This window comes from Trifolium pratense, linkage group LG3 (assembly GCF_020283565.1).
Source record: "Trifolium pratense cultivar HEN17-A07 linkage group LG3, ARS_RC_1.1, whole genome shotgun sequence".
Classification (NCBI taxonomy): domain Eukaryota; kingdom Viridiplantae; phylum Streptophyta; class Magnoliopsida; order Fabales; family Fabaceae; genus Trifolium; species Trifolium pratense.
Window position 1 is genome coordinate 33,739,600 of NC_060061.1, and position 15,829 is coordinate 33,755,428.

At 31.0% G+C, this 15,829-nt stretch overlaps 1 protein-coding gene and 1 long non-coding RNA gene across 7 annotated transcripts; one reads left to right on the plus strand and one right to left on the minus strand.

The window, feature by feature from the left end:
• Positions 1-1,104: 1,104 nt before the first annotated feature.
• LOC123915758 (UDP-rhamnose/UDP-galactose transporter 6-like) lies at positions 1,105-7,251 on the minus strand. Of its 6 annotated transcripts, none has more exons than XM_045966989.1 (8): positions 6,974-7,250; positions 5,893-6,101; positions 4,620-4,804; positions 4,322-4,522; positions 3,776-3,937; positions 2,152-2,475; positions 1,770-1,781; positions 1,327-1,353 (listed from the first exon to the last, which is right to left on the minus strand). In XM_045966989.1, exons 2-8 carry the CDS (start codon positions 6,020-6,022, stop codon positions 1,342-1,344), a joined length of 1,026 nt encoding a protein of 341 aa, XP_045822945.1. In that variant the 5' UTR covers positions 6,023-6,101; positions 6,974-7,250; the 3' UTR covers positions 1,327-1,341. The 6 variants fall into 6 exon arrangements, with proteins under 6 accessions (XP_045822946.1, XP_045822945.1, XP_045822944.1 ...); XM_045966987.1 differs by lacking the exon at positions 1,327-1,353 and adding an exon at positions 6,580-6,611 and having other exon boundaries at positions 1,740-1,781; positions 6,974-7,251; XM_045966986.1 differs by lacking the exon at positions 1,327-1,353 and adding an exon at positions 6,460-6,611 and having other exon boundaries at positions 1,740-1,781; positions 6,974-7,251.
• Positions 7,252-12,462: 5,211 nt separating this feature from the next.
• On the plus strand, positions 12,463-13,917 carry LOC123916522. The gene is made up of 2 exons (XR_006812196.1): positions 12,463-12,610; positions 13,626-13,917. It is a non-coding gene; the product is annotated as an uncharacterized LOC123916522 (long non-coding RNA).
• Positions 13,918-15,829: the final 1,912 nt, after the last annotated feature.

Consider the following 15,829-nt stretch of genomic DNA (forward strand, 5'->3'; position numbering starts at 1 on the left):
CTAAAGATGCAAAACACTCCATACCTCAATCAAAACCAACAAGTCATTACCACAAGAGTGAATTACAAGTAGTTGATACACAATGTGTGTAAAAATATTGTAAATTGAAGGTAGTGACTTGACTCCAACTCATGGACAAAAAAACCAGCAAGCCATGTGATATACATATTGTATAAATGTGGAGTAGCAGTAGTGGTAAATTGTATAGTAGATATTTTAACCTTGAAGAGAAAAACAATGTACTAAAATTTTGGAGTAGGGACAGAACCAGGTGCTGGGTTGAAGGTGCAACAGAAGTGTTATGTTGGTACCCTTACGTGAGGCCTTAAATGTCAAATTTTTACTTAATTTTTACTGTTGTGCATGAATGCATCATTCCCCATGTCTCAGGCTTTTAATACAGGTCCTGCTTGCCCATTGTCTTAAAAGTAAAGTGTTACGTTTGCAGATCTAGCTGTTGTTGGGACCATCGACCATGGCAAGTGAATCCTACAAAATCCTTCCAGAAAGGAACCTCAATTATTCAGTATTACGTTACCCTTTAGCTCACCTAACAAAACGTTAAGCATTTACTCTGCTCTTTTTTTCTTCTTCTGAGCTCTGGCCATGAGGCCATCCATGGAGTACAATACAACTTGATCGAATTTTTATTTTTCTTAAAAGAAAAACTAATTTATATTTTTTCTTATTTTATAATAAATACACATTTTGGTTTAAATAACCGTATTTCGTCCATATATAAAAAATATTAAGCTAAACCAAATATTTAAGAAAAAATTATTTTAAATATCATTTAAATTAGTATGAAAATAAGTTAAAAGTATCTAAATACAAACATTTATAAAAAATAATTTATAAAAATTTAGAAAATTAATTTATCCGATAAAAATGATATTGTATCTCATGTCTAATTAAACTAAATAAATTTAATCAATAGTTAATTGGTTCAGTGGTGATTGACGCTAAACTTCGATCCCCGCAACTACGATCGAAAGAGGGGAAAAAACATTTGATGTCAAAACTGACCGTCGAACTAGATTGGACAGTCTAGTGAGCCGGATACTATGATGAAAACAAAACAAAAAATAAACTAAAGAAATTTAAGTAAATATTGATAAAATTTCCCACATTTCCCACCGGGTGAGATGAATAGTTAGTTCATAATTATTCACTGGACTAGTTTTTCCATTTTTGGAGTGGGTGCATATCTCATTCTAAAATTTCACATACCTAAAGAAATCCGATAGGATGAAACTAGGTCCACATTCATTGCCAATGGCTTGAGCAGTATAGCCCACATCCTATTTGCTTATCCCCTGTAAGACTGGACTCTCTTTGTTGTCATGGGGTAGCCTGTTTCAGCACAGCAATCTTCATGAAAACTTAGTTTACATTTTATTTTATTTGTAAACAAAGTGACAATAGTACTGAAATTGACATACTGTGCCAACCAGATTCGAACCCGACTAAACACATTCAGTCTAGTAATATAAACATTGTCAATTGAGTTATAGATAGTTAAGTTGCATTTTTATTATCTCTTAACTGGTACTCTTTTTGATTAAAAAATTAATACATAAAAATTATATACAAGAAATTACAATTTTTACTATTTTGATAACATTTAATGTTATAATTCTTGTAATAAATTTTTACCTAAAGGCCATTGGTTAGAGTTTTTTGGGGAGAGAAAAACAATTCTTTCTATTCTAAGGAGGACTCTAACCACCACTACTTATTTTACACTATAGTAATTATTGGTCACTTACCAGCAAAGATTCCTACATTTGAAACCAGAACAATGCAGTCAGTCATCAGAAGAAAAAAGTTGACAAGTGCCAGCCATGAAGACAAAAATGCAATAATTCTTTACTATAAAAAGTAACAATAACAGTAGCATTTTCTATTATAAAAAAAATTGGAACATAATTCAGATCCCTCTTCTAAAAAAAGAGTTGTCATCCTCCCTCCCTCCCAAACAATTCTTTAACACAAAGGCAGAGATATGTCAATATGATCTATAAATAATTGGGAATTCCCTCTAAGGTATAAAGAAAATGAATCGCTCGCCAAAAGGGCGCATGATTTTCCTATGCACTTCACCAAAAGTTTAATCACTTCCTTTCTTGTGAGCCTTAATATTTTTTATACCTTCTCAACTGATTCAGAGGACACCGGTAGTGCAGCATAATCTTGTGTCTTAGTGGTAGGAATGGAAAAGCTACGACGCTCTTTTCCCCCTGGCTTAGAAGAAGCATTACCGTACCAAACCATTCCTGCTATTGCAATTGTCATGCCTAGAACAACATGTAGATTGAGGCCCTCTTTTCCAAAGAAAATGAATCCCATGAATAGGACTAGAATAGTCTTCATATGGCCAAGGACTTGGAATGATACAGCCGTAAACCTACCAATGCAGATGAACTGGCTGAGATTTGTCCCTACTGCAATGGTGCAAGACAGAATGATGAACAACTGCAGACACCAGGAGCAGATCAGTTTAATAATAATGAACATGTAGTCAAAACAGTAATCATGGTTGTTTTGATGACAGAAGGTATACACTGTATACAAATTTTAAAGTTGACATGAAAGTGTACTAGTATGCATATTTGGATCATCTCTCTTTTTTCCTAAGGTGAATGTCAGTGTCATTTTCAGAGAGTAAGAAACAAGCAAAAACGTGCAGATTGCAGAGTATAAGTCCATGCACAGTAAACAGTTTGTCTCTACAAAGAATAAATTGTGTTTCTAAAAAATGACAGTGTTTATCCTATGGCCAAGGATAGGACCCAAGTCCAAAATGATAGAGATTAGAGGATTATTACTAGAACCAGATATGGTTCTCTAAGGAATGCCAGGGACTGGCCCACACAAATTTAGTATATATTATGAGTAACTAGTTATCATTAGTACAAATTGTCAAGTATACAGAGCGTTTGAGAATTAAATAAGAGCTATGCATGACACTAGTGTAGAGATAAAAGTCAAGATTGGTCATAAAATAATGCTCATAAAATACAATTTTTTTTAGGCTAGATTGGTCATATAAAAATGTGAAGTACTTAACATTAGGTATTTAAATGAGGCTAGATTGGTCCCAAGAAGTGCAAGTTTATATAAAATACATAAATAATTATGTCCACTTATCAGGACTACTTTCTTTACTCTAAACATTTTGGAAGAAGATACTAAAGAATACATTTGTGAAAAATGAAGCTCCACCTCTGCAAAAAGACTTAAAAGGCAGTTTCACATTTCTAGATAATTTTTTTTTTTTGATGTGCATGAATGGAAGTTAATTGGATCTGTTACAACACCTTCTACTTCAAATGCTATTTACAGACTCTTTTACTAGTCAACCAGCAAATTTGGAGATTTGAATTTGAAGTGCCATTTATAATTTTAGGCTGCAAGCAATGCTTACACGACTTACAAATTTAAAAACGAGTTGGCTGTGAAGTAGTGTGAATCAGCTAAGCTTAAAGTAGGCCATAGCAAACCTATGGATCTTTCCTCAATATTATTTAGCAACCCGACACTGAATTTAGGAATTAAATTGCACACCAAGTTAAATAATAAGCTATGTAAGTGAAATTTTGTATCACATAGGAATTTTTCCACGCAAGCACACGCCATACAGGACTAGTCCCTAAGTTTACAAGTTATTTTAATATACAAGTCTAAACCAGGTATAAATAAACTTCACAAGTCTCTTATTATCTCCCTCCATAACTGAAAATAAAATAAAAAAATAGTTGATAGAGAAACTTACAACGGATGTCAAACCATAGTCATATGCATCAACCCGTTTGTTTGTCAACCAATAATCCATAAAGGGGCCTACTAGAAGTAAGCTTGCTGCCTGTGCTGGTGCAGTGTGGCCCAACAAGTTAAATGATCCAATAGAATATTTCCTCTGAAGATAATGTACATACTGCACAAATGTAACATAAAATATCAGTCCAACGAAACCTAGATCATGAGAAACCCGAACAAAAGAGGAAGAGTTAGAACTTAGAAATATAATAAACATTTATCAAAGACCGGTTATGATTAAAATGCAGAAAAACAAGGAAAATTTGTTGCAGGCTTCCCAGTTTATCATTTTTAAATCTATAACAAGATGATTATTTTCTAAATGAATGATTAATTCTTACAAGCATCATGAACCTAGAATGAATATTTATATACTAATCTTGAACAGCCTTGGAGATGTAAATCAAATTAATCAGTTTCTATTTTTTTTATGGACTAAATTAATCAGTTTCTATCTCCCAACTAAGATTCAGGTTTGATATAGTGCCAGTGTGTTACTTACATACTGCTGCAGAGCTGTGCTACAAACTGCTATCACAGCAGCTATGAAACCCTTTGCATTGACACTGACATCGGTGACTGTACAGACCGCAACACCAGCCAAAACCAAGATAATACTAAGCTTTGTGTCCCTTGAATATCGCACATTGTCCAAGACAACTTCCAGGAGGCAAGATACTGGAATCATAGTCAGCTTAGCAATCTGACAATTTCATTTCAAAGGGAAGAATTAATTATAAATGCTTATCTTTTCGCACAAAGTTTAAAATTTGATACTAAACCAAAAGCCCAAATTTTACCTGATAAAAACCAACAGAGTTCCACATTAAACTCACATTCATGCCAACAATGGAGCAATTTGCAAACAACACAAATTTGATGATATCAGATTTTGGAAGATGAGAAGTCTGGATATATCCCAGTGATTTAAGAATGACCGTCAACAAAGTTGTTGTCGCAAAATGCATTCCAGTTAAAGTTGTGGCTGCATAATAACATTATATGTCAGGAATCTAGCACTGTGGTTCAGAAGCAATTCGTAGCATTACAGGTCAACATTAGAAGAAACCATAAACCACAGTATTCTTTGGTTGGGTAGTTATAGAAGAGATTTTTAACTGATCATCCCATACTATTCTCAGTATTTTAAAACTGCAGAGGCTGTGGGACATATAAATTAAACAATATTACTTCTGCAGGCAAAGTCAAAATCCAACCCACCCACAAGTTGATTAAAACAGCTAACCTAGTGGAAACTCTAAATGCCTATCTCGGATTTCACAACAAACGTTTTGGTTTGGTTTTTTTTTTTGCATATTTTGCTCGGATTTTTGGATTGAAACATCACAAATCCAAATAGTTTGTGTGAACAGTACAACATTGGCATGTAATCTTTGCACACCTTCTTGTCAGATATTCTTTATAAAACTCTTTTTTACTAAAATATAGTATTGCTTATTGCTTAGGAGTTACAATCATAGTTGATGCTAATTTTCCCTGTTGTATTCAACAACTATAAAAAAATAATGGATGCATTTTTCAAATCCCTGGAAAAGCTAATAGTTGATACCAAGCACCACCAATAACATCCAGATAGAGTACAATCGGCAACACATTTTAAAAGTAGTGGTATCATTTGTATAGAGAGAATGAAATTAAATTGAGGAGTATACTATTGAAAGTCTATATAGTAGTTTTCCACCAACCACTTTATCATATACCATACTTTATAGGATATTTTCTACACCACTATGCATATCAAATTTCTAGTCCATCAGATCACTAGAGAGTATGCACAGCAGAATCAGTACCTCAAGAGTAATCCAAGCCAAGCTATTAAAAATTGCAAAATCTGACCGAATAATATACACATGAAACATCAAGTATATTACAATAAAAACCTCATTTTGTGTACATGCATGTATCTTACCAAAAAGGAAAGCACACAATTAGTAGTTTATATCCAAACAATACATGGATAAAAAACCGACATTTTTAAATTAAATGAATAACCAACCAATGATTCAAAAGAAGGTACGAAAATGGGGAAAGTTGTGACAGACAAGGCCTTACCAAAACTAAAACCATATGTGGCCATCAGGGCTTTATTCACAAGGATTATTGCCACAGACGTAACTACGTTAAACAACCATGATGCTGCATCAAGGGAAGCCTTCCTATCACCCTTGCTTGCAGATGACATATTGAACTATAGCTTCCAATATACAAACAGGATTTCTCACTGGTCTGCAGCACAAGTTTAAATGCGTGCACAGTTTTATCTGTATGGAAAATAAATAATCAAAAGAAGCACAAATATTACTATAAATATGAAATCCTTATTCGCACTCATCAGACGATTTATTTTTATTTTTTAAAAAACAATTATCTAAAACTACAGATCATTTTTCCCCCTTAATTGTCAAGGGAGTGGGAAATAACTACCATAACCAATTAGATCACATTGATTTATATCAAGTGGATGTTTGGATTGACCGGGAGTTTGACGAAACCAACATTGGACGATTTTGGAAAAAGCTATACTTTGGAGATTCAACAAAATCATGGTTTCACTGTGATTTTATTAAACTCAACTCGATTCCAAACATACACGAAATATGTCATATTTTCCACTCTTACTCATCTCCACTCAGATGTTTAACAACTGCAGTAGAGCTAGGGCGGATTCATCCTTATATTCTCCGCACATGATAAAGTTAGATACACTGAGTATCAAAATCTTAACAGATAATCCTTAACTCTTTTGATCCGAACATCGACATTGAAATTAACTGCAATTAATTACAACCAAAATCTAATCAATAAATACCGATATCCAGCAAAATGAAATCATAATAGCACAATTAACAATTCTCATCAGATCCATTACTCCTTTCAATTATACAAAATAAATAACAGCAGATTTGAACTTCAAATTAACCGAAATCACGAAGTTACAATTATTCCAAAAGAAGAAGAAATAACTTGACCAAAAAGTAAACACAATCCTAAACTCAGATCCACGATCCCTAATCAAAGACTACACAATTAAGACTTAAGAAACAATACAAATCCCTAATTCACACAAATCTAGCATATTATACACAAAAACAAACGAATTAACAGAAAAGTTTCACGAATCGGATAAACAAACCTGTAACACGCGAAAGAACTAAACGATGCAGAGTGTTTAGAGGAACGCGTTGATGTGAAGGAGTGTGAGTTGACGAGAAATTGAAGAACGAAGAAGAAGAAGAAGATTGAAAAGTTTGTTTGGGTTGAAACTGAATTTGGGGTTTAGTTTTGGGATTTAAAGTGGAGTTTGAAAGGTGGTTCTGTAACGTCCAGATTCAGTGATCGAAGAAATGTAAGTTGCGGAGAAAGACGCATAGTAAACGGCATGTCATAAAAGAATACTAGTCAACTTCACATAGCCTGCATTTCTCAATTAGGTAATAATTAATTACTAACTCATTTATGCTAAATTGCTAATTAAAAAAAGTGATTAATTATTAATGCTCCTTTTTAGGGCTACACTAATAAATGTGGAGATTTTATTGCACTTGATTTCATTCATCTTCTTTCAATTTACTACTAGCATTCCTTTTTTTACTGTTTCGTTACTTTGACGAGGGACAGGAACGACCACAGTTTGATTCTCACAATTACAATTCGGAGAGACTGAAATCACCTGATGTCAAAACTAACTCTTAGACCAGTTTAGAAGATTTAGTGGACCAGATACTGGTGATAAAAACAAAAAAAAAAAATTATCGGATATTCTCATTTGTGGTGACTCTCCTAGCGCAATTTTCACCAATTTAAATTTAAATAGTGGATACACATTCTGGTCTTAATTATAAGCAAATTTATACTTTTTAGATCACTTATACATTAGTTATCCAATAAATCTAAAAATTGTAAATTTGCTTATAATTAAGGCCGGAAGGAGTACACATATATTTTTTAACAAAAAATGACCGGTAAACATTTTATTATCTTAAAATTTAGTTAGGGACCAATTATATTATGTCATGTCATATTTTTATATTAATAAAATGTTATTTTAAAATCACTAAAAAAAAAATGTTATTTTAAAATGCATTTGTGTTCCCAACTAAACACTATGTATACCAAAAGAATTTAAACTCTATGCAATTTTTTTTATTTAACAAAAAATGTCATTGATTATACATTACTATGTCTATGTTTAGTGTGTAGGAAAATGATAGACCATCAAACTATTAAATGCACGTTAAATTAAACCAATGGGTCTCTTTAGTGAGATTCTTAATTATGGTTGTTTTCATTTTGATGTGTGATCTAATTTTGCAGATGTGCACCTGTTAAAAAAACAACTTTTTTGGATAAGTCATCACACAAAAATATAAAACATACTCCGTTCAGTCTTTATTATAAGAGGAGTTTTACTTTTAAATTTATTGTAAAACCAATATATCTGGACAATATTATAGTATGGATACATTAATTTTATAATGAACCTAAAAAATAAAATTCCTCTTATAATAAGGACTGGAGGAGACACATGGCAACCTTCATTGAAGGATCCTAATCACAACTTACTGCATACCTACACATAAATAGGAATTTCATCTTTTGAAGCAAAGGCAGGCTCACGGATGCTAAGGCTTAGACTACTCCATCATCTCTAGTTATTAAATCACAATAAATCACTTTCCAGATCTATGAGCCAACTTTTAGTCAAATTAATAACTTGTCCTTGCAAAAGTGCACTCCCTCTCCACTTTTTTTCCAAGTAATACATCGGTTAAAAAATTCATCTAAGGTATCATTTGATCCAATTTATTCAGAGAATCGAACTTGAAATCTTAAAAGATCTGTTTGAAATCTTAAGAGATCTTTTAATTATTTATATGTTTGGTTCAAAATATGAGAAGGGAGGGGACCGAAGGAATTTTTTATGCAAATGTGTTTGGTTCACGAGGGAAGGGGAGGGGAATGATGATAAAACTAAATTACTTTTTTATTCTTATAATATTACAAGAGTTTCATAGTTTTAAAATTATTCGCTTTATAAATAATTAAATATAAAAACTCAATGGTCTCAAAAACTTCACAATCAAATTACTTATTGAAAATAACTTTTCTGATCTCAATGATTGATCCAACTTAATAAATAATATATAAAATTAAATTCTACACAAAAATTTAAATTAATTTGTTAATATATATAATAGACAAAAAGGAAAAGGCAAGAGTATTATGGAACTCAATATAACTAAATAAAGTTTAAAACAAAACAAAAAAATATTTAAAAAAAGAGTATTAACGTCAAGGATGAGAAAGAGCAAAGAAAAAAAAAAATGAAAATTAGGACAAAACTTACATGCATTTCGATACATGCATTTCTTACTTTTCCTCTCACAAAGAGGTAGTTTTTTTTATTAAAAAATAATTTTCTTTTATTTTTTTGAAAATGAAAAAACACAAATAACCACCTCTTTGTGAGTGGAAAAGTAAGAAATGCATGTATGAAAATACATGTAAGTTTTGTCCAAAATCTTAATATCGACGTAAAAAAAACTGTATGGAAATTTTTATAAGAAAAAATGTATGGGAATATGTCTTAAAAAGAATATAGATAACAAAAATAATATATGTAGGAAGCCATCCAAAATTAGGAAGTTAGCAACATAAAAAAAATACAAGTGAGAATAATTTTGGTATTTTAAAATAAATATGAGGATAAATATGTCAAAATAATTAAAATTGTAATATCATAACTTGTCTCTCCTCCCCTCCAAATCCCCCCAATTTGGAGGGAAGCAAAAATTAAGTTTACGAGAGATTTGACTCACCTCCTCTCCCCTCCTAAAAATTGAATCAAACATGTTTTTTTTTTTTGATAAATGAACCAAACATGTTTAATTGAAAAAATTCTCTCACCTCCCCTCCATTTACCTTGAACCAAAGAGACATACTCCCACCCAAGTCAATACTACCGCACCAACCCAAATGATATACATATTATTTAAGATTAGGGAGAACTTTTTTTTTAAGTCGTGGCTATAATTTTATAAAATACTATGTTTCTATCAACTGAATTAAGCTCATTCATAGGGATGAAGCTACATTGTAGTGAGAGGTTCAATTGAACCCCCTAAACTTAAAAATTTGAACATATACTTTTTTATACTTTGCACTTTGAACGCCCTAAAATTTTAACTTTGCATCCACCAACAAGAAGAGAAAAAAACACAAGAGAAGAAAAATGGAGAAGATGCACATTTGCTAAGATGATGCGGACAAAAGAACGAAAGAACCAATGGGCCAATTATTTTTAGGGATAAATAAGTTTTTGGTCCCTATAATATACACAATTGACCCTATAAAATTAAACCTCCCAACACTAAAATTTGTACGCATTATATGTGTATACTTTTTATGAAAAAATCATTAGGTGAAATCTCACGTAGTGTTTTCTCACCCTAATTAGAGATGAGAGAGGGTTTTCTCCCGTACATTATACTCTCCAGTTACATCTTAGCCTTTTATTTTCATTGTAATTTTATATTTTATTTTATGTGGAAAATGAATGGTTAAATTGTCCACCGGACCTCCTGCGGTGGACATTGACGGGAGGAAATCCGGTTCCATTAAAGATGACTCTTTCTCTTCAAAGCCAAACCAAATAATAACATAACGAGCCACACAATTTTCTCACTTCTCACCCTCTCCCATGTCACATTTTTTTTTACCTCACATTTCCTATATTTTAATGTAGGCCACGATGAAAGAAACTATGAAATTGCTCTTTAAACTAAGTTTTAAGGATTTCTAGATTTGAATCATCTCCTTCAATAAATTTTCAGTTATATTTTTTGAAAACTATATATCTTTTTTTTATTTTTTATTTTGACTGTACTATATCTTTTATCATGTAAGCAAATGAAATTGGACAATTTCACCACTTGTGCAAAATAATGAATTGTTGTGTTGTCCAAAATTGAGTTGGATAGACTTTCAATAGGCAATGGCAGTAGTGAATTAGTTATAAAATTGTATGTAATCCACTTTTTTAAATGTGTATAAATTAGAAACATTTTTTAAATGTTACCGATGATTCTAAAAATGTTACAAAATATAAATTGGTAACATCTTTTAAATGTTATTATTGATAATATTCAAATATGTAGCAAAAAATATTTGAGTTATATAGGCTTTATCTACTACTTAAACTGTTAATTGCTACAAAACTACAAGGTAACATTTGACAAAGATATAGTGTGTGTTTGGTTTAGCGGTGACTAGAATTGAGTTTGGTAGAATTGAGTTTGACAGAATTGATTTTGGTTAAAAATGAGTTGAGTATAATGATTTATGTTTAGATATATTAATGTAAAAGTGATTCTCAATATTTGATGTTGTTTGGATGATTTGAATTAAAATTGCTTTTGGATGCATGATTACCAAATTGGGTTTTAATATGTGTTTTCGTAAAACATAAAACAAAATTACTAAAATTACTTAGTTAAATATAATATTTAAATAAAAGCATACTCTTAAATAAATATTTCACATAGATAATATATCCTGTAATTTTTTCTCTCGATATTATGTTAATTTTTTTTATACATACAGTAGTTAGTAAAAAAAATTGGCAATCTAGAAGAATTTGTCAAAAAAATAAAATAAGTAAAATAGAAACTATCATAATGTTCTTCTTTTTTTATAAAAAAATTTGTCATTTAATTTAATTAATGGAATTTTATTTATATGAAAATAAAATTATCGGGCTAAATTACAATTTTGTCTTTTAAGTTAATTTTAAGTTTTATTTTGGTTCCTCAATTTTTTTTATTCATTTTAGTTCCTTAAATTACAAACGTAATTTTGGAGACCAAAGTATTGAACATTCATAGTTTAAGGGACCAAAATGAAATAAAAATAATTTAAAGGACCAAATTATATATATCTAGCGTTTGTAATTTAAGGGGCCAAATAAAAAATAATAATTAAAGAGACTAAAGTAAAACTTAAAATTAACTTAAAAACCAAAAATATAATTTAGCTTAAAATTTATAAAAATATATATTGGGGTTAATTACAATAAAATGTGATGATATTGAATTATATTGAGGTTAATTACAAAAAATTCTCTAATTACAATGTTTTAAGCTAAAACGGGTATAAGGGGTAATGGGGAATATACACTTTTTGGTGATACTGAATTTGCAAAATCGATTTGCTCAAACATAGAAGCTAGTAATTCCTGCTTCTATTAAACGCAAGTTTGGAGCCTAGAATCAATTTTTCCCTATAAACCCAAACATCAAAATAGTAAGATGAAATCACGTCTAAACTTGCTTAACGTGTGTTTTTTGCCATCTGCCGCCAAACCAAACATAGGCTTAGCAATATTTTTCGAATGTTACTAAATTCTAAATGATGTAGGGTCTTTTAAAATTTGCATCATGGAACTTCAAACTTGCGTCCAATTCAAAGCTGCATGTTGTAGCTTCTCAAAGGTTACGACCAATGTGCGTTGCAAAGTGGTATTGAAGTACTATATTCAAACATTGGCTAAGGGGTCACATCCGGGTCACATCCAACTCATGGTGACTTTTCATGTTGATTGAGGGTTAAAATACTCTTCTAAGTTCTTCAACTTCAAATATCAACACCTATCCCCATTGGAATATCACATAACAAGTTACAATATATTTAGGAGACAAAAGTAAAAGACCAATAATGGAGATGAAAATATTTGTTGGCTTGTGCTTCTTCTTCATTATTCTCGTAATTGCTGGTAAGTCTATATTTTCTATCTTTTTTCATTTTTATCTCAATTAAAGTATTTTGATATATGAATATAAAAAAAAAAAGTATTTTGATATATAATTTTGTTTATTAGAAAATACAATGTATGAAAGCTACAATTAAATTTAGAGTTTGATTTTTATATGATTACAGTTTAAAGATTGTTTTTAATTATACCGTCAATGAAGTTTTTTTTTTGTAAAAAACCATTTCCCGATATCCACTATTTTAAATAAAGAATAAATTTTTAAAAAATAATGTTTTCAAAAATAAAAACCATGATTTTTCAGACTCACTCATAAGCATAGAGTTTTTAAAATGGGTTGGGTCAAATGGGCCGACCCATTAGCCCATACTTTTTAAGATAATTACTTTTGTCACCCTACCGGTTACTCGCGCGTCCTACGCGTTTTCCATTTTACCCTTCCGCTGCTTCAGTAGTGGACGTTATAAAGATCCTGGCAGAGTGTTTTTCCCTCAAAATTTCTCATTTTTATAACATCCGCTACTTAAGTAGAGGACGTTATAAAAATTTTGGTTGATTATTTTTTTCTCAAAAATCTCATTTTTATAACGTCTGCTACTTAAGTAACTGACGCTATAAAAATTTATAATATCCTCTATTTAAGTAACTGACGTTATAAAAATGAGTTTTTTGAGAAAAAAACACCCTCTTACATATAATCCGCTACTTAAGTAGCAGACAGAAGTATATTGGTAATTTCGTAAAACGCATCCCAGAATCAGCAAAGTGGCAAAAGTAAACCTCACTTTTTAAAGGAGTAACTCAATGGATTAATTCGACCCAACCCACCATCAACATTTATATGTGATTTTTTGAAAAATGTTTAATAATTTTTTTGAAAATTAATAATAAAAATATGAATAATTATATAAACTTAATTAATAAACAAAATGGAATCTTAGGTAATTCTAAAAAAAAAAAAAAAAGTGGAATATTAGAAGCCACCATGAACTAAAATTTTTGTTGCTGGAAATTTAAGAAGAAGCAGTGGTGCAAAATGAGGCTTGTGAAAAACAGAGTGAATGGTTCACCGGTGATCAATGCGTTGGTTTTATATTTAGCAGCCTCGTATGTGACTATTATTGCAGGGACAAAGACAATTTACTCCATGGTACCTGCATAAATAAGAAATGCATTTGTTCATGCTGAACGTTTCCATTGTGAGATACTACTACTAGTATACTGTATACTATAATTTTGTTCATGTATAGCTAGTTTAATTTCCATGAAATAATTCATGAAATGATGAATAAGTCATTATTATTACACTTCTTCTACTGAGTATGTGCAACCTTTTATCTGCTTATTTCAATTAATCCAATTGTCCATATTTATTCGAACTTTATTTTGACACCAAATTTTTAACGAAGTGCTTATATGTATGTGCGCACTAGTAATAACATCCGTGCATTGTACGGAGAACAAATACTAGAATAATAATGTATTTGGATTGGCAAAGACCACAACACATAGCAGCAGGCTGAAGCTACTGATTCCAAAGGAAAATATTCAAACACTTTGGATGCATGACATTCGGCAATTGCACCAAATCCTAAAAAGTGAAATTGAATTTGGTTCTATTGTGCATCTCCATTTTTCTTAACCTGGCTAGTTATCCCAACTTACTCAATTGATCTTCTTACTCTCAAAACCTCCACTGCATGGAAATCTTCTTTGAATTTGAGTGATTTCATTTATTACTTTTCTTGGTGCTTATAAAAAAAAAGTAAAATAAAACTTTGAGTGCACCGGATGAAGTAATAAAATGATGCCCCTTTTAACTTTTTTTACTCAAACAATCTCATGACATCTTCATTCATAATAATCGATTGAATACAATTTAAAACACATAAAAGAATTGGTATCTCATAAAAATAGGACCCTCGGCGGTAACCCACCCCGTCTACTCTCAGGGCTGCCACTAATGGTAGGCTACTTAATCAAATTAATTAAAATCACCCTTCTTATATAGGAAAATACCTACCTTTCTACCAAGGTAATCTCTTTTTCAAAGAATTCAAATTTGGTTTCCATGTTGATGTACTTCTAGAATTGGCTCCCACCATTAGCCCCCAACAAAAGAAAAGGAACTTAACCCACAAAACCATGAATGAAAATTTGATGCCAATTCAAAGAAAAATTCCTCTAGATTAAAATCAATAAATTTGCCCTTAAAGAAATTCACTTTTAGTCTAGAAACTAATTCAAAAACTTCTCAATATTAACTTGATACTCCATAAATTCTCCCAATTTCCCTTTTCAAGGAAATTTGTGATTGATGTCATTCACAAAGTATAGTAAATTATAGTACAAAAATTCATTTATTTTAAAGCTTTTAAAACTCTCAACCTCTACCGCTTTTTTAAACTAACCCAATAATCCTTCCACTTCAATTAAAAAAAAATATATATAAATAAAGCGAAAGAATCTCCTTATCTGAATCTCTTTTCCATTGTATTTAGTTGTTGAATTTCCATTTACTAGGACAAACATTGTACTAGTGAATAAGCAAGCACTTATCACCTAATCCAAATAATTTGTTCATTTGATTTTGCCAAATCTACTATATATATATATATATATTGTGGCTAAATCTTCATTATCTAGGTCATTTCTACATTAGCATAGACTTTATTAGCCCTTTAAAATTATGTGGGTTCAAGGGCAATTTGTAAGTGACAAAGTAGGCCTACCAAATTGGTGATCACCACCCATCCCATGTGATACACACATACATTAATTGTCTATTGTCCTATTCTTAAACATAGTCCACTTGTCTCGTCTTATCTATAAATTATCTCAGTATCACCAGTGTCGGGTTTTCCCCCTTCATCTATTAAAGTTTTGCACCTAGCTTCCATGATTAATTAATCAAATCTCTTATGTGTGCAATCTAGCTAACTCCAGGGGAAAAAACCAACAAAAGCAATTGAGTTATCACTTTTGCCTTTTGGATCATAAATAACCGATAAACTTGGAAAGAATTGAAAGAAAATACAGGCTACAATTTCAACTATAGGTGAATATTTGATGATTTAAATGAACACTAATTAGAATGAAATGTGATTTTTAAGGAATTTGAATCTCTATATTTGTAGTATAAGATTCAATTTTATTTTGAAATGTGCCATTGCCGTATAGGCTGGTTGATAGACGACAAATGTATCAATGTATGTAAAGTGT